Genomic DNA, 25,980 nt, shown 5'->3' on the forward strand with positions numbered 1-25,980 from the left:
CTTTCCTAAGAAAGAATTGCTATATAGATGCAACACTAAGCTATCAGGTAGTACAAAGTTCCTTGCACAAATTAGATGGTGACAAAGTTTTAAAAACTGAGGGTGGCTTGAAAGAGGGACCACCATTCATGTTACGTGTGGTCATTCCCACTTCTGCCGCTGCTAAGCACTAATTGTTTCTAAACATATTTGAATGCAGGAAACAGCAGGGGGCAAAAGAATGCAACTCACATCATAGCAAGTAAACCCAGTCACTAAAAGAAAAACGTCAACATTTTGTACATCGTTTCCTTGTGCTTATAGCTTGTACTCTTCTTCCCAATGAGAGCACTGAGCAGTGGCTGCCAGTACATTAGCGCACACAATGGCATATCATTTCTTCCCAGGTGTGGAAAAAACTGTTGTCCATGAACGAAGATGTGTAAACAGGAAGGAATCAGCAGCCAAGATGTACTGCAAAGCATCCCCCCCCACACACACATACAAAAAAGCTAGCCAAAATGGTAGTATGTTGGATTTGTACCACAGGCAGATACCGGTACTTCTTGCTTACATGTTGCTCCTGATCCTCCTTGAAAACACGCAGTGCTGCCCTCTAGCCTACTTAAGCGTAAACACCACCTTTCCTTATGCTGTAGATCCAGCGCTTGATAAGAGCCTGTCATTAATTTTGTACACTTAGTTATACAGTTTGCAATGCCGCCAAGTCATTGGAACTCCCCCAAGTTAACATACTTTAAAAATAGAGAATTCAGATATCATTGCCTCCCTGCTCCATTCCGGTGTCTTCTGCGTTATCCTCCCATCTTTTTCCAGAGCAGATTTCTGGTTACCTACCTCCAGCTTTGAGTATTTGGTTCTAGACATCCATCCATCACTGCAGTGATGACATCAGTGGAAAAAATGCATTGGGAAGACCATTACGGGGACAAGGTCCCCCCCACCCCATTTTTTTTTAAAGACTTGTTAAAATGTATTTCGCAGTAACAGCCCCATCCTTAACTTACCTTCTCTGAAGTCAGTCCTATGGAGTGTGAGAAGAGTTAAGTTCCAACCAGGAATACTTAGGACAGAAGCCTTACATGGTGGAATGCTCTGTCACAAGAGACTAGGATCCTGCGGGTCTTGACATCTTTCCGCAGGGCCTGCAAGACAGAGCTGTTCTGCCTGGCCTTTGGTTTGGACTCAGTCTGACCCTTATGTTTCCCTCCCTTTAGGGTTTTGATCTATGGGCTACTTTTAAAATGAGGCTGCATTTTAAATTGGTCCCCCCCATTATGTTTTTACCATAATTTTACTGGTGTTAGCTGCCCTGAGCCTGGCTCTGGCTGGGGAGGGCAGGGTATAAATAAAATTTATTACTATTATTACTACATTGAAACTCCCAGCAGCATATACTTCAATTTACAATTTGTATGTGAAAAGTGTCTTCCTTATAAGCACCCTCACCAATGAGCGGCGGGTGGGGTGCACTTTTACATCACCCGTGGCTCAGTGTAGGAGATAAAAGGTTTAGAAGATGGTGCGAGAAGTTTGTGGAGAAAGCACAAGCACATCTCCAATCACTCTGAACTCCAGCATGGGAGTGTCTTGACACTGGCCACAGAAGAAAGTCAAGAACTGGAGTCTTTTCCACTTTCCATTTGAATGCAGCCACTCTAACCCGAAATCTTTATGATGCCCTTAATTTATTTGACTTGCTTCTCCTGAGCGTGCTGCTTGCTAAGCAATGGCTCACATTTTCAACACAATCCCTGTTTGAGCCTCTCCTGGTAAAGGTGATCCACAGGCCTAGGCTTCCCAAGAGACATGGGTGTAGTGTAGTGGTTAGTGTGTCATGACTAGGAATTAGGAGACCCGGGTTTAATTCCCCACTCGGGTCAGGAGATCCATTGTGTAACCTCATACCAATTAACATCTGTTACCTTAACTTGCCTGCGAGGGCAAAAACATGGATGCTTGCTTGAGCTGTTTAGAGGAAAAACAGGATAAAAGTGCAGTAAAACACCTCCAAGGAGGTCAAAACCTTCACTTAAAGAAGCCTAATTCAACCCAACTGCAAGGCTTTCCCACGTGCTAAATACTTCAGGTAAGATCTAATGTGAAAAAACAACAAACAGGGCCAGCCCTGCCATGCAAACAGGTGCTTCAGGTGATATGGGGATGGGGCACTTAGATCAGGGATGGGCCATCTGTGGTCTTCTAGATACTGTTGGACAACAGAATCCCATCACACCCAACTACTGCTTATGCTGGCTGGGACTGATGGGAGCTGGAGTTCAACAGCATCAGGAGGGACCCATCTGATGAAGGCAGGCATTGGTGTCTCAATGATGCAGCAAGACTTTTTAAAGTGTTGGCCCAATGAGGGAGGGGAGGGTGGCATTTCAGGCAGCCAAGTGTCTAGTGTTGGCACTGGCAACAAGCTGAATGCACATATTGTAAGGACAGGATTGGCCACAGCTCCCTGGAAAGCTTACACTCCTGGACCAGCCCAACTTTTTTGTATAACATCCAAAACGGCCCTAAGAAGGAACAAATACTACATTAACTGAGAATTTTGTGGTTGGTACTGTTTTATTGTCCAATAATACTGATTAAATATTTACACTCCTACTCTTATAAATCCACAGTTAAAACACTCATACCTATGGCTTTTGATTCCCCCCCCCAATCTTTTAAGCACAAGATCTTTCTGTAAAGGTTCAAAAAAGTTTAAATAATAAAACAGTAGCCTGATGCATTGAGCAGACACATTTACTTTGTATTTTTTTAACGCATTTTCTTTAAATATAAAATGTACCTTTTTTTTCTAAAAATAAAAATCTGGTGATAAGATGCCAGTGCAACCTTTCAGCCAACTCATTCCTTGCTACAGATGCAGCCAAAATTTTCCTATTGTAATTGGCCCTTTAAATCAAAACAAAACTGCCCGTGTTGAACTAATCCCCCCAATCTTAAGTTTATTGTAATGCAAAAAACCCTGGTAGCTGACAATTGTAAACAAAATTACAAAGCACTGTACAGCAATATCTACACTGTCTCTTCTGCATTAGCTTTGTAAATGTCCTAAAAGCTTTGTGGAAGTTTAATTCCTTAGTTGTGAGAAGGCACAAGGGTTCTTTCTTTTTTTTAACAAAAAGAAAACCTGTAACACACTCTACTTCCATAGCAATCCACTTTCAGGCTTAAAGACAAGGAGTGTGTTCACATGTCACAGTAAACCATAGTTAACCAGTTCAGACATAGCACTTAACCAGGGATTGTGGTTTTTTTGCTCCCGCTGGAAGCGTGAAGCAGGAGAGACTCTCGCATTTGCTGTGATGCGTGAATTGGATCTGTGGCTAACCTGAAGAAAATAAATAAAGCAAAGACTGCAGCTACTGCAAAAATTAATATTAGAGGGGGGAAATAGGATAAATTGTCTGCAGTCCTTATATAGTCCATGTGAATGTTGGAACCTTGCTGTTTTAACACTAAACTCATACTCGGAAAAGAAAACAGAACTTGCTCCAGAAGTCTCTCCCAATGACAACAGTATGACCTAAATGGTACAATCTAGCAAAACTCTACTATTAAACTTCACACAAAGCTTGTTCATCTCTAGAATAGGCTTTGTTCCGTGGTTTTTTTGTTTGTTTTTGTTAGGAAAGGGGGATTATCCCCCACCCCCCCAAAAAAAAACCCTCAAGAAGGGCAGTTTAATCAAATATCCTAACTTTGGTCCACCTGTCCACTTCCTCAACAGCATCGAAACAAGAGAGCCATCCATTGGTGGTGCAAAAGTCATACAAGTAAATTAACAAAAATAGTTTGGTATTACATTTCCCACCCCCCCACCCCAATCACAGGTACTGCAGTCAACATTTCCTAGGTCTCCACCTTTTCCTCTTGCATATCCACTATTGGCTGAGTTTTTAAATCATCAGATTCTTCATGATCTGCTGTGTGTGCTTCCACCTCCTCGGCCTGAACAGGCGGGTTTGCTTCCAGCTCTTCTTGATCCACATGTCCCGATTCTACTTGCTCTATATCAGTTTCCTCTATAAGCTGCGCCTGAACCTCCTCCATTTGTAACTGGTTCACATGCTCCACGTCTAGCTCCTCCATGTGCACTTCAGCACTTTGCTCAGTCTGAATGTGCTCCACTTCCAAGTAGCTTATCTCCACCTGCTCTTGTAGCTCCGCTATTTGTTCACCTTTCACTTGATTATTCTGTATCAAATCCGGATGCACCTGCTCTACAGTCACTTGTGCTGGATCCACCTGGACCTGGATTACGGGAAGGACATGGACTTGTTCCACTTGCTCTATGATAGTCATAGAAGCCACTGGGTCGCTGTCCACTGGAAGAATGTCCTCAGTCACAAGCCGTTCTGTGATGTTATGCATTTCTTGCAGGTGCCTCCGCAGTTCACTGCCTTGCATAAACCACACGTCACATAAGGTACAGTGGTTGGGCTTGTCACCTGTGTGTATTACCAAGTGATCCTTGAATTGATCCCAGCTGTTAAATATACTGTTGCAGACCTGAAAGAACAAAACACAACAGCTGTAGGAATGCTAACCAAACTTCATTGTATGTCTTCGGACCATTCTATTCAATTCAGTTTATTTCTTTAAAACCCCGGGTGGCAACAAAACAATTCCACTGCTTAGGACCTAACTTTTCTCTGCGTCAGCCATTTGGGCTAACTATAAATCAGTTCACAGTTACAAGCAACCCACTAACTAACTAAATAATAGTTAAGGGAACCTATAAAGGCATTATGCAGAACTGCACAGCAGATCCTTACACAGGATTACCTCCATAGAATGACACAACCAATGACTGCATGCATGTGCATATAGTCTTTTGGAAAGCTATTGCAATAAGACTTATTTAGCACCTTAAACATTTTTATCTTTAGTAAAATCATTATACTTCTCTCTTCTAAAAAATGTTATAGTGATGCACCTTGCAGTGAAGCACTCGCCTGGCAGCTATAGGTAACAAGGAATTGGAAGCGGGCGACTGGATGGACAAGCAGAGGAGAGAAAAACTGAATCCCTCCTTTATGGCCAGCACAGAATCCAAGTGGGCTGTCCTAGAAGGGAAGCCACCTTCTTCACGCCCATCACAGAAATGCAGCAAGTTACTGCAGGAGGGATGGGACTCTCATCCCTTCTGGGATAGCTCCCAGCAGGCTAGCAAAAATATTGCATGCTTGTAACTTTTGTGGGCTTTTTGCAAGGCTGTTTAATAGGTTCTTCTGCCCATCTTCAAATGCGCTATCACTAAGCAACTCAGCTTATTTTAGTCTGACAGCCATTCACTCAAAGTTTTGTTTTTTTGGCCTTCCTCCGTGGCATTCCCTCCCCAAGAAGGTTTTGCCTGGTTCCAACTGTTTCTTTCCGGTGCTGTACCAGACAAAGCCCTTTCTCCCAGTATTCAAGGCATTTAATACATTGCCAGCTCCCTGTGCTTGTATCTTTAATATTTGGTTTTATTGCTTTTTAAAGTTGCAAATCACTCTGAAACAAAACCTAGTATATAAATATTTTAAGGAAAATAAATATAAACTTAACTTGGAAAATTGTTTATATAGAGTTTACTATAGAGATCAATGCTTAAAAACATTGCATCTCTGTGGTGCAATCTGCCTGTGGTCTGAGCCCACCCAGGGAGGACGGTGGGTGCTCCCCATGATCAGTGAGTAGTAAAGTGGTGAACTGCAGAGTAACAACATATTTTTAATCATGACCAGACAAGCTTTATGCAAGAATCTTGCAGGTGTGCTACACAAAAGGCAGGACATCCTAACCTAACAGCCATCCCCTAAGGGTGCTGTCACTGGAGCACATGCCAGAAAGAGAAGGAGGAGGATCTCTTGCAAAGCAAGTGAGGGAAAGCCAGAAGAATAACGTTGATTAGTCTTCTGCAATAGCAATAAAATAAAGGGAGGGGGGCTGCTTCTGTGCCCATCTTTAACAACAACAACAACAAAAATGAACATAGTGCTAAAGACAAAGTATCAGTGGGGAAAATTAAACTTAGTCTTTTCTGGAACAATCTCCACTTTGAAAATGGCAGTGTTACCAAAAATCAATTTCGCATTTCAAATTCACCCAGCTAAACTGGCAAAATTGCAAGATATTCTACTGAAATTTATTTGTTGTAAAAAAAAAAAAACACTCCAAGAATTAAAGCAAATATACAATTCTACAATGAGAAAACAAGAGGGTAAAGATTCCCTGGTGGACTGTATATTAGAATCCAACTTTAATCTCACAATTTGAAGAGACGTTACTAACATCATCACTCCATAAATCATCATTGCATAAAATACTGTGGGGAGATAGAACTTAATAAAGCTACAGCAGCTAAGAATAATTTCTTACTATCTACCAAATTCTAGATATGGTATAAAAACAAGCAGATACTAGGTCCAAAAACATCCCCATTGCAATTAGTCCAAGTGGATCTTCACTCACACCCCAGCATTAAATTTTGGAGAAACAACAAACTATCATATTAAAGCACTGAGAAGAAACAATACTATTTCAGTTAAAACCAATTCAGCTATCAGTATGGACTTTACACAAACAACTTTAAGATAAACTCTGAAAACAGGGAGAATGGCTTTGACACATCTCTCTTCTCTTCTGACACTTTAAGGGCTCCAGGCTTCTAACTATTACTACAGGGTCCTGTGTAGCTTAGCACCACATGTTGCTGCAACAACCCAGTCCTAAGTGTTCTGCAGCAAAGCCAAACTAGAGATCAGCTCCCACAACCCCGCCCTGGCCACCTTGTCGACAACACAGGCTGTCTACGTGGTCAAATTCGCTAGACCAGAATCACGATGGGCAAAATTACATACCTGACATTCATAAAGTTTCTTCCGTCCCTTTTTAGCACCAGCGCTGGACTGGCACGCTGTCAGGTGGCATTTGAGTGTGCTGTTTCGAGCAAAACGTTCGCGGCAGTTTGGACACTCAAATGGTTTTTCACCTATCAAGGCAAATATCAAGGCATGACCAAAAAATGAAAATTAGGTTGCCTCAGGTTCAGCTTTTTCACTGTTACAAACTCACCTCCCCAACTCTGTAATTAGGTGGGATTTTGCCAGTTTCCCATTCCCGAACATCAGCTATCCAAGAGGTGTAGAAGTACAAGAATAAAGAGTTTAGGGACTACTAAGTAGGGTTAGATCAGTGATATTAGACTACTAAGCAGGGTCATCTTTTTGTCTTGTGATATTAGCCATCTAGGTTGCTGTGTTTGTAAATGGAGCAACATCCCCGATTATCCGTCCATGTCTGAAAACGGATGATCTGCTATGGCTATTAGCCAAGAACATACCTATCCCCTCATAGATTCATCTATTCCCTTTAAAGAGCACAGGAAACAAGCACCGCCGTGCCAAATGTGGCTCATTCACAGGTGAAAGCAGGTAAGGTTATAACCTGAGGGTGGAACTACATGCTACCTTGACAAGCGGTTTCCCCCAAATACAGTGGTGCCTCGCAAGACGAAATTAATTCGTTCCGCAAATCTCTTCGTCTTGCGGTTTTTTTCGTCTTGCGATGCACGGTTTCCCATAGGAATGCATTGAAAATCAATTAATGCGTTCCTAGGGAAACCGCCTTCAGACCAGGTCCAGGGACAGTCTGTCCCCGGACCTCTTCTGAAGGCTGGGGGGGGGGGGGGACAAGGGCTTTTCTTCCCACCCCCAGCATTTTAAAAAACCCCGGGAGAGAGGAGGACTTCTCCGCTGTCCGGGCGATCTTAAAATGCTGGCGGGCGGCATTTTAAAATCGCCCCGGACAGCGGAGGACTTCTCCGCTGTCCGGGGCGATTTAAAAGCCCCTGGGAAGGCAGGCAGGGGGGACAAAGACTTTTGCCCCCGCCAGCCTTCAGAAGAGGTCCTGGACCTCTTCTGAAGGCGGGCGGGGGGGCGAAAGTCTTTGCTCCCCCCCCCCCGCCTGCCTTCAAAAGGTGTCCCCGCGGCGGCGGGAGGTGTCCCCTGCCCCCCGCCCGGCTTCGGAGCACCGGGAGAAGCGATCTCCCCGCAGCCCCTTGCTGCAAAAGACGTCCGGGGGAAGCGGGGAAGAAGCGCTTCGCTTCCCACTTCCCCCGGACGTCTTTTGCAGCAAGGGGCTGCAGGGAGATCGCTATCTCCCCCCAGCCCCTTGCTTCAGAAGAGGTCCGGGGGCAGCGGGAAGCGAAGCACTTCGCTTCCCCGCTTCCCCCGGACGTCTTTTGCAGCAAGGGGCTGCAGGGAGATCGCTATCTCCCCCCAGCCCCTTGCTTCAGAAGAGGTCCGGGGGCAGCGGGAAGCGAAGCACTTCGCTTCCCCGCTTCCCCCGGACGTCTTTTGCAGCAAGGGGCTGCAGGGAGATCGCTATCTCCCCCCAGCCCCTTGCTTCAGAAGAGGTTCGGGGGCAGCGGGAAGCGAAGCGCTTCGCTTCCCACTTCCCCCGGACGTCTTTTGCAGCAAGGGGCTGCAGGGAGATCGCTATCTCCCCCCAGCCCCTTGCTTCAGAAGAGGTCCGGGGGCAGCGGGAAGCGAAGCGCTTCGCTTCCCCGCTTCCCCCGGACGTCTTTTGCAGCAAGGGGCTGCAGGGAGATCGCTATCTCCCCCCAGCCCCTTGCTTCAGAAGAGGTTCGGGGGCAGCGGGAAGCGAAGCGCTTCGCTTCCCCGCTTCCCCCGGACGTCTTTTGCAGCAAGGGGCTGCAGGGAGATCGCTATCTCCCCCCAGCCCCTTGCTTCAGAAGAGGTCCGGGGGCAGCGGGAAGCGAAGCGCTTCGCTTCCCGCTTCCCCCGGACGTCTTTTGCAGCAAGGGGCTGCAGGGAGATCGCTATCTCCCCCCAGCCCCTTGCTTCAGAAGAGGTTGGGGGCAACGGGAAGCGAAGCGCTTCGCTTCCCCGCTTCCCCCGGACGTCTTTTGCAGCAAGGGGCTGCAGGGAGATCGCTATCTCCCCCCAGCCCCTTGCTTCAGAAGAGGTCCGGGGGCAGTGGGAAGCGAAGCACTTCGCTTCCCCGCTTCCCCCGGACGTCTTTTGCAGCAAGGGGCTGCAGGGAGATCGCTATCTCCCCCCACCCCCTTGCTTCAAAAGAGAAGACCCGCTGTCCCCGGGGCAAGCTTCGTTTTGCGAAGCAAGCCCATAGGGAAATTCGTCTTGCGAGGCAACTCGAAAACGAAAAAACCTTTCGTTTTGCGAGTTTTTCGTCTCGCGAGGCGTTCGTCTTGCGGGGTACCACTGTACTGTTTGTGAAAATAATACAAGTGTGGCGTTTGGGAGAGGGGTGTTGAATGTCTCCAATCCTCCCTTGCAAATGCTGACACAGACACACACCCCAGGCCATTCCCCACACAGTCAGGTTTATGTCAAGCTTCAGAGCCCACCAGAGAGGCATTTGCAGCAGAGAACTGGTGCAAGTGAGGAATAGACGCATTCAGTGCACATCTGCATTTGGCAATTCTCTCCTGCATAATTTTCCCATTCACACTATTCACCTTATAAGGAAATCACTATTTGGTAACTGTGTGCTGCTTCATGACATGCAATTCCACCCTGATAGTCATGGATTAGTTATGCATCATTTAAATTTTTTATTGTGTGCTCAGCATGCTTGTCTCCCATTGGAGGGTTCAACATTCCTGGATATAGAAGCTTTCCCTTTCTAAGTGACACTGAGCAGGATTTATAACTTACATCTTACTGAAGTGTTTAATAATAATACAGTGGTACCTCGCAAGACGAATGCCTCGCAAGACAAAAAACCCTCTAGACGAAAGGGTTTTTGTTTTTTTGAGCTGCTTCGCAAGACGATTTTCCCTAAGGGCTTGCTTCGCAAGACAGAAACGTCTTGCAAGTTTGTTTCCTTTTTCTTAACACCGTTAATACAGTTGCAACTTGACTTTGAGGAGCAACTCATAGAACGCGGTGTGGTAGCCTTTTTGAGGTTTTTAAAGACGTTGGTGATTTTTGAAGCTTTTCCAAAACTTTCCCGACACCGTGCTTCGCAAGACGAAAAAAATCGCAAGACGACAAAACTCGCGGAACGAATTAATTTCGTCTTGCGAGGCACCACTGTAATAATAATAATAATAATAATAATAATAATAATAATGCCCCTTGCAAATTGTGAAGAGTTTCCCCTTCATCTATTGCATTATCTCCTAAACCATTCAGCAGTGCTGTGGAGAAACAACTCACACTAGTACCTAGTCTAAGGTTAGACACCAAAGGAAATATAATGCACAGTACAGTCAATGCACATTGTAGATCTTGATACAGAAAAAGAACAGATTGGTTAAAGCTATTTATGTAACTTTCTTAGGGGCAAAGCATACTTTCCTTAACGCAGTAAGCAGAGCATTGCACAACGTCTGACTGCTGGTAAAGAAGATTGTTAACTTCAGATTGATTTCAGCTATCATTTTTATGGAGAAAGCAATGTTCATGTTTTCGTGGTATAGAGAGAAACCTATGCAGGCACTGAAGATCTGCAAATCAAAAGGTCTCTTGAATACATAATCCAGCCAATCCCAGCAATAAGGGCACTGTGAATTGAATTACAGGCAACCCCCCCCCCCCATTTACACGCATTCAATATGTTTGTGACCACGCGCCTGCATATCACACCGAACCCGGAAGTGACCCAAAAGTGTCACAAAAAGGGGTGGAACAGGACGGAATGTTTGCAGGCTTTTCCAGTGGTGTTTCAAATGCACACAATTTCACTGATGCGCACAGTGCCTTGGAATGTAACTCTCACGTAAATGGGGGCTGCCTGTACTGTTTTGAACAGTCTACCACCGAAGCTTCCGTATTTTTCCCAATTGTGGCTCTGTGCACTGGGATGCAAGAGCAACACGCAACATGGATGGAGCTGTTTTACAAACACAGGTGGTGTTTCGCATGCCAGTGAAAGCCTTGCTGTGCAGAGCATTGCTGTCAAAAGTGGGGGGTTGAGTTCTGCAGGCACAACCTCATTCATTTATGTCAGCAAGCTCTGCTCACATTATAAAGCATAACGGGGTGGCGATACATCTAGGGCTAGTAGCATTGACAAGGCCTGGGCAATTGGTTTTATTGCACTCCTGTTTCTCTCTGATCGGTTGCTCATGCAACTTTAACATTATATAGGTAATCTTTTCAAGTGCAGCCTGAGATTCTCCATCTGTAAAATGCATTTAAGAAGTACTTCATAAATAATTCCCAATATATTCTTTGCTCATTCTAATTCACTAACTAGCATTAAAACCAAAGGAAAACCTATATTATCCTCCTAACTCTTCTTCGCAATTCAGTACACTCAAAATATCCACTAGTTCATCCTTCTCCATCTCTTCTGTCACAACAAATTCTCCCTTCTCAGCACAACCCAAGGCTATCCAACTAGTTTCCCCTTCTTTAACAAATGCTATGCTTGTGTGACTCCTGCCCACCTAGCAGTTCGAAAGCACGTCAAAGTGCAAGTAGATAAATAGGTACCGTTCCGGCGGGAAGGGAAACGGCGCTTCCGTGTGCTGCTCTGGTTCGCCAGAAGTGGCTTAGTCATGCTGGCCACATGACCCGGAAGCTGTACGCTGGCTCCCTCGGCCAATAAAGCGAGATGAGCGCCGCAACCCCAGAGTCGGCCACGACTAGACCTAATGGTCAGGGGTCCCTTTACCTTTACTTTACTATGCTTGTGTGATGAATTTGTGGATACACACAGTCCTATAAAGGGGGCATTTCAATGAAAAATTAGAACTGAGTTTGCCTTCTCCAACCTAGTGCCCTCCAGAGGCTTTGGATGACAAACTCCCATCAGCCTCAACCAACATGTCTATTAGTCAAGGAAAATGGAAGCTGTGGTCCAAATCTCTCTGGAGGGCACCAAGCTGAGGATGGCTAAATACAAACTAGTAACTAAGCCAGATATAGGCCTGGGGGAGGCGGCTCAAACTTGACAGGGCCAGAGTTTTTCCAGATCAATGTCCATTATGTGTTCCCAAATCCATAGAGACCAAGTCTGATGGATTTGCTATCAAAGTAGAACATTATTCTGCAAAACTGTACGCCTGATCAATAAACAAATAAATTTGACAATGGGTTGAAAAAGCCACATTCCCAGTACTTCTGATCCAACATTGAAGGCACAAAAAGGCACATTTCCCTTCCACCATTTTCACTTTGCATTTGCAAATGTGTACTGTACTTGATCTCCAAAAACCTATTGAAATTGGTTGCGGGACAGGGAGGACCTTCCAAGAGACAGTGTCAGTTTGATGAAGGAGCAATATGCAAGAGATGACTGATTCCCATCCTCTAACAATCACAGGCACACAACAAAACTTAGGATGCTATCTTGCTGCTTTCTGATTGGGAGAAACATTCTAAAATCCCAGGATCAAAAAGCACAGCTAGGCAACTAATAGCGTCCTCAGTCTAAGGCATCGGAGCAGTCCCTGATACATGCAGCAGTTTGAGTAAAAAAAAGAAGCTAGGCTATTTTTATCCTGATCCAGATCTCTGTGCAAGCAAGGCAAGCCTCAGTCTATCTTGAAAAGTTCTCTGTGCTTGCCAGGGGCCTTGGAACAGAGGCGGGGTTTCCTCTACAAAGAGCTTTAAATAATAATAATAATAGAATCAACTGGCATCATTTGGGTGGGTGGCAAGTTATGCAGGCCAGCCTTAAATGATTCCTAGATTACCGTATTTTTCGCCCCATAGGACGCTCCGTCCCATAGGACGCACCTAGTTTTTTTTTGGGGGGGGGAAATAAAGGGGGAAAAATTCCCTTTATTTCCCCCCCAAAAGCAGGTCGGGGAAACAGAACCAGGTCGAGGAACAGCGGGATGGCGGCGCTGCGCCTCCTTGCTGTCCCCCGAGCTTGTGGGGCTGGCCGATGTCTGCCCCGCGCGAGGGGCGCTCTGCATCTGGGCGCCCCCCCTGCGGGGCCGGCAGGCTGCTATCCGCAGCGTGGGGAGCCTTGCCGGGAAGTCCGGCAAGGCTCCCCACGCTGCGGATGTCTGCCTGGCGAGGGGGGCGCTCTGCTTCAGGGCGCCCCGCCCACCGGGCGGCAGGCTGCTATCCGCAGCGTGGGGAGCCTTGCCGGGAAGTCCGGCAAGGCTCCCCACGCTGCGGATGTCTGCCTGGTGAGGGGGGCGCTCTGCTTCAGGGCGCCCCGCCCGCCGGGCGGCAGGCTGCTATCCGCAGCCTAGACATCCCTGCCGGACCTCCCGTAGGGCTGCCTAGGCTGCGGATGTGTTCCTGAAGCCTGGAGAGCGAGAGGGGTCGGTGCGCACCGACCCCTCTCGCTCTCCAAGCTTCAGCAAAAGCCTGCATTCGCCCCATAGGACGCACCCAGATTTCCCCTTCATTTTTGGAGGGGAAAAAGTGTGTCCTATAGGGCGAAAAATACGGTACCTTCCATTTATAAAGGCTTTAATCAACATTTACACCATTCTTATTCCACTACCAATGAAGGCTGTACAAAATGTTACGGTGAGAATCATTGTGGGGAGGCGAGAACCACAGGAAGTGGTGTGAATTGTCTGCAACTGGAAGGGGAAGGGAACTGCAGTTACCTGTGTGCTTCCGAAGGTGCTCTTTGAAATGTCCAAAGTGGTCAAATTGCTTATCGCAGTACTGACAGACGTGTATTTTTTTGCCAGGTCTCTGCTTCTTGTTAGCACCACCTTCATCAAGGTGGTAACAGGTAAGGTGCTGCTTCAATGCACTCTCACGCAGGTACCTTTTGTTGCATAGGTCACACTTGTAAGTTTCTGTGGAGTGCGTTTTCATGTGCTCCTTAAAGTGGTAAAACAACTTAAATGTACGGTTGCACTTTTCACAGTGGAAAAGATTGTTGACGTGCGACAACTGAAGTTCCATTATCTCAATGCCTTCCACCTGCTTGCCCGTTGGATCAGATCCGTCGTCACACTCTTCCTGAATTTCACTTTTCCTCTCCCCATGGCGGAACTTGCTGGTAATATCTGCCAGGAGAGCCAAAGCAGACTCATCTGATGTACCCGTGGTTTGTATGTACTTTATCGACTGTTCAGCAGAAGCGACCTCCTCAAGTGCTTCAACGTTATTTTCTTCCACGTCGATAGCCCCTTCTGTAATCTCCACCTCAATTTCAACAGGCTCAGACTCCGCACAGGGCAGTGTTTCAGTAATAACATTGGACGTCTCTGCTATCTTCCTCTTTTTGGCTATACTCTTATCTTCTGCCTGATCCGATTCGGGCGGCAATGAATTTTCTTTGTTCCTAGAAAAATTATACACAACACAGTGCATAACATCAAAAGGGCAGTTCTGTTGCACTTAAGGCTAGCCAGGCTTCTCATTTTAACTCAGAATTCGTAGCCAGCTTTAAATGAGCAAACTGGCTATTCCAAATACACTGTTGCTGAAGATGTAACAGTTAGACCTAGTGGCAGGAATTTATGTTCCTAAAGGGCAGGAGAGCATGAACCTGTGCCCTGGGACATAGGGGGTAAGGCAGTACTTAAAGCATCCTGGGCCTAAGTTGTTCAGCACTTTGTACACTAGTAAAAGAACCTTGAACCAGGTCTTTTAACAGCAGCATCATTTGTTTGCAGCAGTTTCTATCATGAGTCTGGCTGTAGCATTCTGCAGTGGCTGAAGCTTCCAGAACAGACCCAAGAGCGGCCCCTCTTATTTATCATGAAGACCACAGGATGATGCAGTAGTCATCATCATGGAAAGCCAACAAGAAGAGAAGCTGGCCAGAGCATCGAAGATGGGTAAAGATAGTTCTAACATGCCTTCCCAAGGCACAGTCCTCCGAGAAACCACACTCACCTGATTTCGAGTGCTTTAATGGCTTCCAGCATCTGAAGATACTCCGCTGCTTTCCAGACATCACTTGCTTCCTCTTCCCCTTGGACCATCAGCTTGGCGGTGTACGTGAACTCAATTAAGTGACGAAATGCCATGTTACTTACACCTAATGATAGCAAAGAATAAAATGAAACCTAGGCTTTGCACAGAGGCTTTGCTAGTAAATACCTAAACAACTGCCTTATTATTATTATTATTATTATTATTATTATTAATTAAATTTGTATACTGCCCTTCATCCAAAGAACTCAGGGCAGTTCACAGCATTAAAAGCATTGAAGGATCATTTTCAACTCCGTTCAGTTCATACTGCCTACATCAATAACTAGCCGGGTTATGTTTTATGGCCACTTCCTGCTGTCTGCTCTCAGCATTTAATAATTGGACGTAATATGTACATGTATTAACCCCATTCCACTTTGTTATATGTTCAAGACCTAAGAACTGGTGGGATATGACTAGAATGAAACACTTCCCAGGAAAATATCTCTTAATCCTAAGATGAAAGTATCCCTATGAGAATGGGAAGACAAGTGAAAGGGACATAGCAGGGTTTTTGTTTTCCTAGTTCTTTTCACGCAAGAGTTCTGGATCTAACAGAATTAGCAAGTTACCTTCTATCTCTACTAGAGGTTCCTGAGTGAAGTCTTGGAAGAATTTGTAGAAAAACTGGCTACAGGCAGCAAGAACAGCTTTATGGGCTTTAAAATGGTGACCTAGAAGGAGAGAAAGAACTGGATATAAATATATGTTAGATGGTCATAGTGGAAAGACATTTAAATATACAGCCTTCTATATTAACAAGATCAAGAACACTGCAGTGTCAAGTCTTCCCACAGAGTATGTGTCTCCAAATTTCACGTCAAACAGTAGATCTAAACACACTACGTATTTAGACCTCTTTAGTGGAGGTCTCATTTGGACATGGTGATTTAACAATACAGGCAACAACTGTCTTATGCACGTCTGACTGACGTGCGATCATGCAGGCGTGCACAGTGCTGAACCTAGAAGTGACCCAAAAAGGTTGGAATGGGGGCAGGGTGCAACACTTTACGTGGGTCCACTGGAATGCGTGGGGCCCCAGAACGTAACTCCCGTGCAAAATGAGGATTGCACATACAGTAGTACCTCTGGATGCGAACGGGATCCGTTCCGGAGCCCTGTTCGCATCCTGAAGCGAATGCAACCCGTGTCTGTGCATCGCGATTCGCCGCTTCCACACATGTGCATGATGTCATTTTGAGCGTCTGCACATGCGCGAGCGGCGCAACCCGAAAATGCTCAACCCGGAGCTACTTCAACCCAAGGTATGACTGTACTGAATGTTACGAAAAAGCACATCAGGATGGAATGTGGACGGTGGCTTAGGAAGGGGGGTGCACTGGGTGTGGGCTGCTCCGGGTGTCATCACTGAGCGGGGTGACTGCGGAGCCTGGCCTGAGGTGAGCCCGAGCCACATGTCTCTCTTGGGGAGTGACGTGGAGGCTCAGGCAGCTGCAGGCTCTGCGCTGCCCGAAACAGCAATGTGGGGCTTACGGACTCCATGGAGGTTCTGTGCAGCATGCTCTGCCCCACCCCCGGGTGCAGGGCATTTGTGCCGCCCTGGGCGCCCGAGCAGCTAGCTACGCCACTGGATATGGACTTTGGATGGGTGAGAGGGAAGAGAATGCAGCATCCAGTTTCTTCACAAACTAATACAGTGCACAAATCTATTTTATCAAATGATTTAGGGAAGAATTCAGCATTTCAGTTTGCTGCATACTCTTGCAAAATAGATTCAATTATCAGAAAAATCATTTTAAATTGTGAAAGGTGGTGGTAATACATATAATAAAACAAGCATAAAAAATGTTTTGCCTTCTACAATATTTGTGCAGCCTGATCTTATGCCAGTCAATTGGGAATTTTAAGTCCTGAGTTGAATGGGACTGCAACCTAGGCAGGTGTATATGTAAGTGGCCTAAAGCTGTAAACTAAACAAGCCATGGTATTCAAATTTCAATTGACCGTCACTCAGCTTCAATGTCCTTAAGTCCAGATGCCTTGCCTTAATTCAAATTATGGACGATATGTTTGTGAGAGACCCACTTTGAATCACGACATACCATCCACAATCAAAGTGATGTCTGTGAATTGATCCTGCTCCCGCTGTTCATTCAGTCTGTCCAACATTACTTTGTAATGTTCTGGAAATTCCTGAATGCATTCCATCGTCTCTTCAGCTTCCATGGCTAATAGATTTGTCTAGGAAAGATCATCAGTCGTAATGAGAACTCCACAGTCCATAGCCATAAATGGTTACAGTAAGCAAGGATATTCATCAGCAATAGGTATCCAGACTCAGAAGTGGGTCCTATAAAATGATGAGTAAAGTTAGAAGCACACAGTATTACACCTGCCACATCTGGAGAAGCTATAGCAAATACAAGACTCATGATATAAAAACACAGTGCATAGATAGCTGAATGACAATATGAAGCCCAGGGTACAAGGGGAGATGAAGAACCCGGTCACAATAGAACCAAGGAAGCCAACAGCAGCATGGCCAGGAAAGCCAAGGGCAGCAATCTGGCTAGGGAATACTCAAGAGAAACACTGGCAGTTGAGGGGAAAGGAAGTGATGGCAGTAAGAAAAGCTGTGGATTATTGGAGAGAAAAACACTGTTGTATGGAGGGAGATTTTGGTTTCCAGCCATAGGAACCTGAAGCACTTGCATTTCTTAACTCTTAAGGTTTTCTTTTAAAAAACTGAACAGGCTAGGTTTTCATTACCTCCTTTAACTAAGTGTTTCATTCATCAGAATCATGGGCAACATGAATTTATATTGCCAATGCTACAGACAAGAGAGCAGAGGCATAGAAAGAAAAGAAATTATGCATTTGGAGCTTGTGTGACCACAGGAGCCCAGAGAGTAGTGCAACAGGTTTTGGGATTGCAAGCAAGTACCATATTTTTCGCTCTATAGGGCGCACTGGCCCATAGGACGCACCTCGTTTTTTGGGGGGAGGGAAAGGAATAAAAAAAAATGTATTCCCCCCCCCAGCACAGGCTGCTATCCGCAAGGCTTGCGACCCCGGTGGCAACTACCACCAGGCTCGCAAGGCTTGCGGACACCTGCGCGAAGCAAGGGGCGCCCACCGGAGGGCGCCCCGTGCTTCGGGCTGCTGCCCGCAAGCCTGCGGGAACTCCCGCCAGGCTCGCGGATAGCTTCCTGAAGCCTGGAGAGCGAGAGGGGTTGGTGCGCACTGACCCCTCTCACTCTCCAGGCTTCAGCGAAAGCCTGCATTCGCCCCATAGGACGCACACACATTTCCCCTTCATTTTTGGAGGGGGGAAAATGCGTCCTATAGGGCGCATAATATGGTAATCCACTAAGTCGATGGATTGCTGGAAGTTAAAACTAAAATGGGATTAGATTCTCTGCAAGCACACAGTACGTACACAGTATGTACATACATAGATAAAATATACACCCACATACAGGGTCGTACAACTGCTACTTTTCTATAGCTCAATTCCATACAGCTAGGAAGTATTTAGGACTGTTCATTATGTTTATATCTCCCTGTTCCTCCATCATGGAATTCAAGGTGCCGTATGTATACTAGGTTCTCAGTACCATCCAGGCACGGACTCAACCCAGGTCTCTTGCTTCAGCAAGGTTGCTGTATTACATTCCTTCAGACTAGGGCCTGGGATCATCCAAATGAGAGAATAATTATTTCAAATTTGTAATAGCCAGGATAACAAACATCAATTTGCAGTGCAGATCCTGAGGTAAAAATAGTATTCCAGTGCTGTTGGTGCTCAAGAGATGTTGAGCTCAAAGGAGGTATGGGGCATATAAGGGCATGTTGGGGGAATTTGATGCAGTTTCTTTCATTGGACCACCCCCTGCCAGCAAACGAGGGAAACAGAAGTACACCAACTCCAGGAACCAATGGAACAGAAAATGAAAAATAAGAGTGGGGAGAGGGGGCCACAGTACAGGGCAGGGCTTTGGATGTGTCAGGCTTCTGTCCCATTAGGATTGCTGTGTTTAAAAAAATCAGAATACAGGTTTCCTGTATTTCATCACCCAGGGCAGCCAACTGTCTCATGCATCATTGTGCACATTGGATTTTGCATCGAAATGTCACTGCTGTGCTGCACTTCACAGCTGTTTACCATGGATTCTCTCTGTAGTCATGTGTGTGCTGAGGTTTGCAACCACGCACCACAGGCTTATTTCTCTCTCTCTCTGTCAAATAAGTATCACATGCTACATCCATTCGACTCTAATGCAAAGTTTCTCAAACTGTACTCTGCAAGCTCCATTCAGGGGGTCGATGGGAAGGCTTTGGAAGAGCTGCAATTCTCTGCTCTCAGTCCTGTCTTGAAGACAAAACTGCTTTTTGACAAGGGTCAGGTTCCTTTTTTTTTTTTTAAAAAAGGGTTCTTTTGAATCTTAAGCACTACTAAATTATGGTTTGATGCTGCTGTCAGCTACCTTGAGTTTCTTAAATGAAAAGGTAGCCCTTATTTCCGGCAAGAAATCATAACATCTCTTAAGCTGCAATAAAAGCCCTCCTGCTTTCCTAGCTCAGAAGCCAGGAGACCCCAGGAGCAGAACGTGCCCCTCAAAAAGGCTCAGAAGCATCTCTCCTTAGGAGAGCCACACGGTACTTGAGTCCACTGGGGGCACGCACGTCAATCATCGGCTGGCCAGCCAATCGCAGCACTGGAAGGTAGAGAAGCGGGCCAATGAGCTGCTAAAGCGGGCTAAGCGGAAGGCCTAACCGTCAAGGGGCGACGAGAAGCGAAAGGGCCTCCCTGAAGGGAAAAAAAGAGAACGGAGCGGGAGGTCCCCGCACTGGCCGGCGCGGGCGGAAAGACGCCATAAGGCAGCCGGCGCACAGACCGGCGCAACCCCGGCGGCGGCCCTGTCTCCAGAGCCGTTATTACGTCATCAAATCGCGCATTAAATCGATCCCTTCTCGACGCCAGCCTCGGCCAGAGGCGAGCGCCGACCTCGAGAAAATCGGAAGTATCCGAGAAACACTCACCCGAAGGAGCCTCCCGCCCCGCCGAGCCTCCTCAGCCGCCGCTATCGCTTCCTGCTTGCCGAAAAGCGGGGCAAGCGCCGGCCAATAGCGCTACTCGCATTCCCGTCCTGCACCGCGCGCCGGAAATGGCGCGCTCGTTGACCTCATTTACCTGCCGGGGCGCTCTAGGGAAATTGGCGGGCCCAAGTGCATGATGGGAGTTTTGAGGTGCCCGCTTTGAGCTGCTGCCCGAGTCCCATTCGCTGTGCCGCGAGATGCATGCCGGTAGTCGTAGTAGGCGCCGCGCTGCTGTTTCTGCTGCTGCCTCTGTTGCAGGTGGCAACTTGCTTGCTTGCTTTCTGTTAGTAAAAGCACTCTGCTTAATATTTGGCATCATTTTGCTATTTATGAATACGCATTATCTAATTCTAATGGATGCAAAGCAACACCTGGACATACTGGGAGAGTTATTGGAAGAAGAAATTACATTTATTATATTCTCTCTTCAACAGAAAATTGGACAAAGAGACGTGTCCTGTTTGCCAAACATGTCTTTACCACAATTTTATTTGGTGTGCCGCCTTTCCTAGTTAAAACCATGCTCAAGGTGGCTTACAGTATGAAAAGATTTACATAATTACAAACAACAAAAGCCATAAAACAATAAAACAAAACACTTCAAAAAGTACACAACCAAGCATGTGCTCAAGATCTCCTTTTAATCAAGCTCCAATGTTTTTGTGGTGAATATTGCTAGTTCCTAATCTCAAAAGGTTTTCTTTCCAATAATAATAATAATAATAATAATAATAATAATAATAATAATAATAATAATAATAATTTATTTATACCCTAACCCAACCACTCTGGGCAGCTCCCAATAGAATACTAAACAAAATAAAACACCAAACATTGAAAACTCCCCTAAACAGGCTGCTTTCAGATGTCTTCTAAAAGCCAGATACAGTGGTACCCCGCAAGACGAATGCCTTGCAAGACGGAAAACCCGCAAGACGAAAGGGTTTTCTGTTTTGGAGGCGCTTCGCAAGACGAATTTCCCTACGGGCTTGCATCACAAGACGAAAGCCCATAGGGAAATGCTGGCGGTCGGGAGCAAAGACTTTCGCCCACAGCCGGCCTTCAGAAGAGGACCTCTTCTGAAGGCCGGCGGGGGGCAAAAGTCTTTGCTCCCCCCCGCCTGCCTTCCCCCCGCCTGCCCCGGGCGATCTTAAAATGCTGGCGGGCGGGAGCGAAGCGTTCGCTGCCGACCCCCACCATTTTAAAATCTCCAAGGGACAGCAGAGAAGTCTCTGTCCCGGGGAGATTTTAAAATGCTGGGGGTCGGGAGCGAAGCGTTCGCTGCCGACCCCCAGCATTTTAAAATCTCCCCCTGTCCCGGGGAGATTTTAAAAAGCTGGGGGTCGGGAGCGAAGCGCTGCCGACCCCCAGCGTTTTAAAATCTCCCCGTGTCCCGGGGAGGTTTTAAAATGCTGGGGGTCGGGAGCGAAGCGCTGCTGACCCCCAGCATTTTAAAATCTCCCCGCGTCCTGGGAAGGTTTTAAAATGCTGGGGGTCGGCAGCGCTTCGCTCCCGACCCCCAGCATTTTAAAACGCTGTTCCGAAGGGGGGGGGCGGGGACACCTGCCCCAGCCGCCCCACTTCGGAACGCTGTTCCGAAGCGGGGAGGGGGGGCGGGGACACCTGCCCCAGCCGCCCCACTTCGGAACGCTGTTCCGAAGCGGGGAGGGGGGGCGGGGACACCTGCCCCAGCCGCCACACTTCGGAACGCTGTTCCGAAGCGGGGAGGAGGGGCGGGGACACCTGCCCCAGCCGCCCCACTTCGGAACGCTGTTCCGAAGCGGGGAGGGGGGGCGGGGACACCTGCCCCAGCCGCCCCACTTCGGAACGCTGCTCCGAAGCGGAGAGGGGGGGCGGGGACACCTGCCCCAGCCGCCCCACTTCGGAACGCTGTTCCGAAGCGGGGCGGGGGGGCGGGGACACCTTCTGAAGGCGGGCAGGGGGCGAAAGTCTTTGTCCCCCCTGCCTGCCTTCCCAGGGGCTTTTAAATCGCCCCGGACAGCGGAGAAGTCCTCTGCTGTCCGGGGCGATTTTAAAATGCCGCCCGCCAGCATTTTAAGATCGCCCTGGACAGCGGAGAAGTCCTCCGCTGTCCCAGGGTTTTTTAAAATGCTGGGGGTGGGAAGAAAAGCCCTTGTTCCCCCCCCCAGCCTGGTCTGAAGGCGGTTTCCCTAGGAACGCATTAATTGATTTTCAATGCATTCCTATGGGAAACCGTGCATCGCAAGACGAAAAAACCGCAAGACGAAGAGACTTGCGGAACGAATTAATTTCGTCTTGCGAGGCACCACTGTAGTTGCTTATTTCCTTGACATCTGATGGGAGGGTGTTCCACAGGGCGGGGGCCACCACCGAGAAGGCCCTCTGCCTAGTTCCCTGTAACCTCACTTCTCGCAGTGAGGGAACCGCAAGAAGGCGCTCGGTGCTGGACCTCAGTGTCCAGGTTGAACGATGGGGGTGGAGAAGTTCCTTCAGCTATACTGGGCTGAGGCTGTTTAGGACTATTTTATGCAAGCTTTACATAATAAAGTCACAGAACGTATTTATAAGCATGTTCAATGTCTTTGTAACTTTCCACTTTAAAAAAAATCATTTCTTAAAATGTCAAGAACCTTTCAACATGTCTGAAGATTACTTCTTCATGTTTTACTTTTGCCCTGGTAGTGCAATCCTCAGAAAGTATTGGATAACCTGTTCCAAGCATAGTTTTTTGAGGGGGGTGGATTACACTGTATGATGTGTGAGTCCCTTCTAATTCCTGGGTATATAAGGCAGCTTCCTATGTTCCTGTGCCTTATGAAGGAAGCACAGAGTTAGATGTTTCTGTATTACTGGTGTATATTCTGGACAGTTGATGACCCAACCTTGATGGCAGAAAGTGAGGAGGAATTAAATAACCTTTTAATGAGGGTGAAAGAGGAGAGTGCAAAATATGGTCTGAAGCTCAACATCAAAAAAACAAAGATCATGGCCACTAGTCCCATCACCTCCTGGCAAATAGAAAGGGAAGAAATGGAGGCAGTGAGAGATTTTACTTTCTTGGGCTCCATGATCACTGCAGATGGTGACCGCAGTCACGAAATTAAAAGACGCCTGCTTCTAGGGAGAAAAGCAAGGACAAACCTAGACAGCATCTTAAAAAGCAGAAACATCACCTTGCCAACAAAGGTCCGTATAGTTAAAGCCATGGTTTTCCCAGTAGTGATGTATGGAAGTGAGAGCTGGACCATAAAGAAGGCTGATCGCCGAAGAATTGATGCTTTTGAATTATGGTGCTGGAGGAGACTCTTGAGAGTCCCATGGACTGCAAGAAGATAAAACCTATCCATTCTGAAGGAAATCAGCCCTGAGTGCTCACTGGAAGGACAGATCGTGAAGTTGAGGCTCCAAGACTTTGGCCACCTCATGAGAAGAGAAGACTCCCTGGAAAAGACCCTGATGTTGAGAAAGATTGAGGGCACAAGGAGAAGGGGACGACAGAGGACGAGATGGTTGGACAGTGTTCTCAAAGCTACCAGCATGAGTTTGACCAAACTGCGGGAGGCAGTGGAAGACAGGAGTGCCTGGCGTGCTCTGGTCCATGGGGTCATGAAGAGTCGGACACGACTAAACAACAACAACAAATTGTGGACAGTTAAACTATGGAACTCCCTGCCTCAAGAATTGATGGTTACCAAGTTAGAAAGCTTTGAAAGGGGACTGTTAGATAAATTCATAGGGGATAAGAGTAAACAATGGGTATTAAAAAAGGTAAAGGACCCCTGACAGTTAAGTCCAGTCTCAGACGACTCTGGAGTTGCAGCGCCCATCTCGCTTTACAGGCCGAAGGAGCTGGCGTTTGTCTGCAGACAGTTTTTCCGGGTCATGTGACCAGCATGACTAAGCCACTTCTGGTACAACGGAACACCGAAACCAGAGCAGCGCACGGAAATGCCGTTTACCTTCCCGCCAGAGCGGTACCTATTTATCTACTTGCACTGGCGTGCTTTCAAACCAATTTCTGGGGAACAATAACCATAGAGGACTGTTGTACTCATGTCTTGTTCATAGGGTTCCCAAAGGCATTTTGTGTTTGGCTCCTTTGGGAAACAGAATGCTGAGCTAGACAGGCCTTTGATCTGATCCAGCAGATCTACTCTTACATTTCTCCCATACTATGAAAAGGATCCCTAAGATGTAGGTCTTTCAGTTACCAAACTGCGGGATGGGAAATCTCCTTCATTACTATTTATTAACATATATCCCCCACACCCACCAAATATTCATTATGTAGCAGATAGTCTGGAAAATAGGGTTCCTCTGAATATATTCAATCTGAGTATATTCAAAAGTTGTTTTTTTTCTATCAGCTTTTCAACCTAGGAAGGATGCCAAATGATTGCAAAACTGTTTACAGGAGCAAACATATCTCCGGGCTAGGAAATAATTTGTATCTCCTTGGCTAAAACAGTTTGTCTTTTCAGTGTGCTTGGATTCATGTACTCACTTACATCTTCTTTTTCAACCACTGGATGAGTCTCCCTGTTCTAGGTCAAGGTCCTTTGGCACTGAACAACTTATGCGAAACAGGAACACTCTTTAACTTGGTTTTGTAGTTTTGATGAAATGTGTACTTCAGCAAAATGAGTGCCTGGAATATTTTTCTGTGGCTCAAGCTCTGCTCTTGCAAAGTGCTTTGGTATGCATTTCTTTTTTAAATACCTCTCAAGAGCATACAACTTGATTTCATTCATCCCAATATATTTTGATAGCCCCTTTTTGGCATTTTAAACGTAAAACAGGTAAATGGGGTTGCCAGGAATGTTGGCTGTGGGTGATGGGAGTTTTAATACAGCAGCATTTGGAAAGGTTCCTCACTCCTGATTAACTCTGTATACAGTACTTAAGAAAGAAGAGTACATTTCTTCGGATTTTCTCCATTTAGAACAGGTTTTTCCATAGTGATTGATATTTACCCCTTCGGGTCAATAAGACTGCAAGGGATGAATAAAGACCTATGGGTTGAAATGAGGTTTAAATGAGCCTAGGGGCAGAAAAGAAGTTTGTATATAGAGGATATAGTGCAAAACATTTAATTAGGAACTATAAGTCTCATAAATAAATGGCATGGGCATATACAGAGTGCACCTCCCTTGTCAGTGGGGAACCTCTGTAATTAATAAGAAGATTCCACAATACAATAATAGTATTCCTTATTTTTTACATTTTATGATTCCTAGGATGCCTTTATCTGCTCCGCTGCAACAAAACATGTCTCTCTCGTATTCAGCCACAGCAGGCGCTGTGAGCTTCCAGTGGTTTGACTTCACTCCCGTAAGTGTACTCTTCCATTGTCTCCCGAGACAGACAGATGCCAACCAAGTAATGGTGATGGATGATTAATAAATGTTGATTATGTATTGATATCGCTTGACTTTATTTCATTTGCATTTCTAAGAACTGGGGTTGGACTCCATGACAATTTTAAAAGCTCATCAAGGGGCCAATGAACTCAGAAGTCTGGAAAAACCTGGTTTACAAGGTTCAATGGTTAGCAAGAACTGATTCCAGCCTTGTTTATGAAGCCCCGATCCAGAAATAGCCTAACTGCCCACAGTGATCTGAAAGTCCTTGTTTACTCTTTTACCACAGTGGATTTCCTAGCACAGCAAAAAAGTGTTTTTTACTTCTTCTAATTTACTCAACTTCCTTTTATCCTAGGAAGCATGTGACGGATTAATTCCACTACTGAAGAGTCTAATTATTTTAATGAGAGTGGAGGCATTCCACTCTCTGTCCAGGCAAAGAACTGTCCAGAAGCATACAGATCTTCTTCTTAATACATTCTGATGGTTGTATCATTATGTTGATCTCCCAGGGGCAGCCAAGGTTGTTTTCAGACCATCCTGACCCCCACTGACCTGAAACCAAAGCCTTTTGGAAAACACAGGCAAACTGGGCTCAATAGCCACTACTGGTTTGAAACACTCATTGTACTCTAAATATAGGTGCTTCATCAGCATGCCACAGCCTGCTTGAA

The 25,980-nt window shown here is 46.4% G+C and overlaps 1 protein-coding gene across 3 annotated transcripts; it reads right to left on the reverse strand.

Moving 5' to 3' along the window:
- Window positions 1-2,558: 2,558 nt before the first annotated feature.
- Window positions 2,559-20,048, reverse strand: ZNF131 (zinc finger protein 131). 3 transcript variants are annotated; one of them, XM_081212932.1, is made up of 7 exons: window positions 19,905-20,048; window positions 16,964-17,102; window positions 15,470-15,571; window positions 14,817-14,961; window positions 13,571-14,259; window positions 6,864-6,994; window positions 2,559-4,530 (listed from the first exon to the last, which is right to left on the reverse strand). In XM_081212932.1, the coding sequence occupies exons 2-7, from the start codon at window positions 17,085-17,087 to the stop codon at window positions 3,871-3,873; spliced, it is 1,851 nt and encodes a 616-aa protein (XP_081069058.1). In that variant the 5' UTR covers window positions 17,088-17,102; window positions 19,905-20,048; the 3' UTR covers window positions 2,559-3,870. The 3 variants fall into 3 exon arrangements, with proteins under 3 accessions (XP_081069058.1, XP_081069056.1, XP_081069057.1); XM_081212930.1 differs by having other exon boundaries at window positions 16,964-17,211; window positions 19,905-20,037; XM_081212931.1 differs by lacking the exon at window positions 19,905-20,048 and adding an exon at window positions 19,027-19,243 and having other exon boundaries at window positions 16,964-17,211.
- Window positions 20,049-25,980: the final 5,932 nt, after the last annotated feature.

The sequence above is a fragment of the Podarcis bocagei genome, assembly GCF_964188305.1.
Source record: "Podarcis bocagei genome assembly, chromosome: 11".
Lineage (NCBI taxonomy): Eukaryota > Metazoa > Chordata > Lepidosauria > Squamata > Lacertidae > Podarcis > Podarcis bocagei.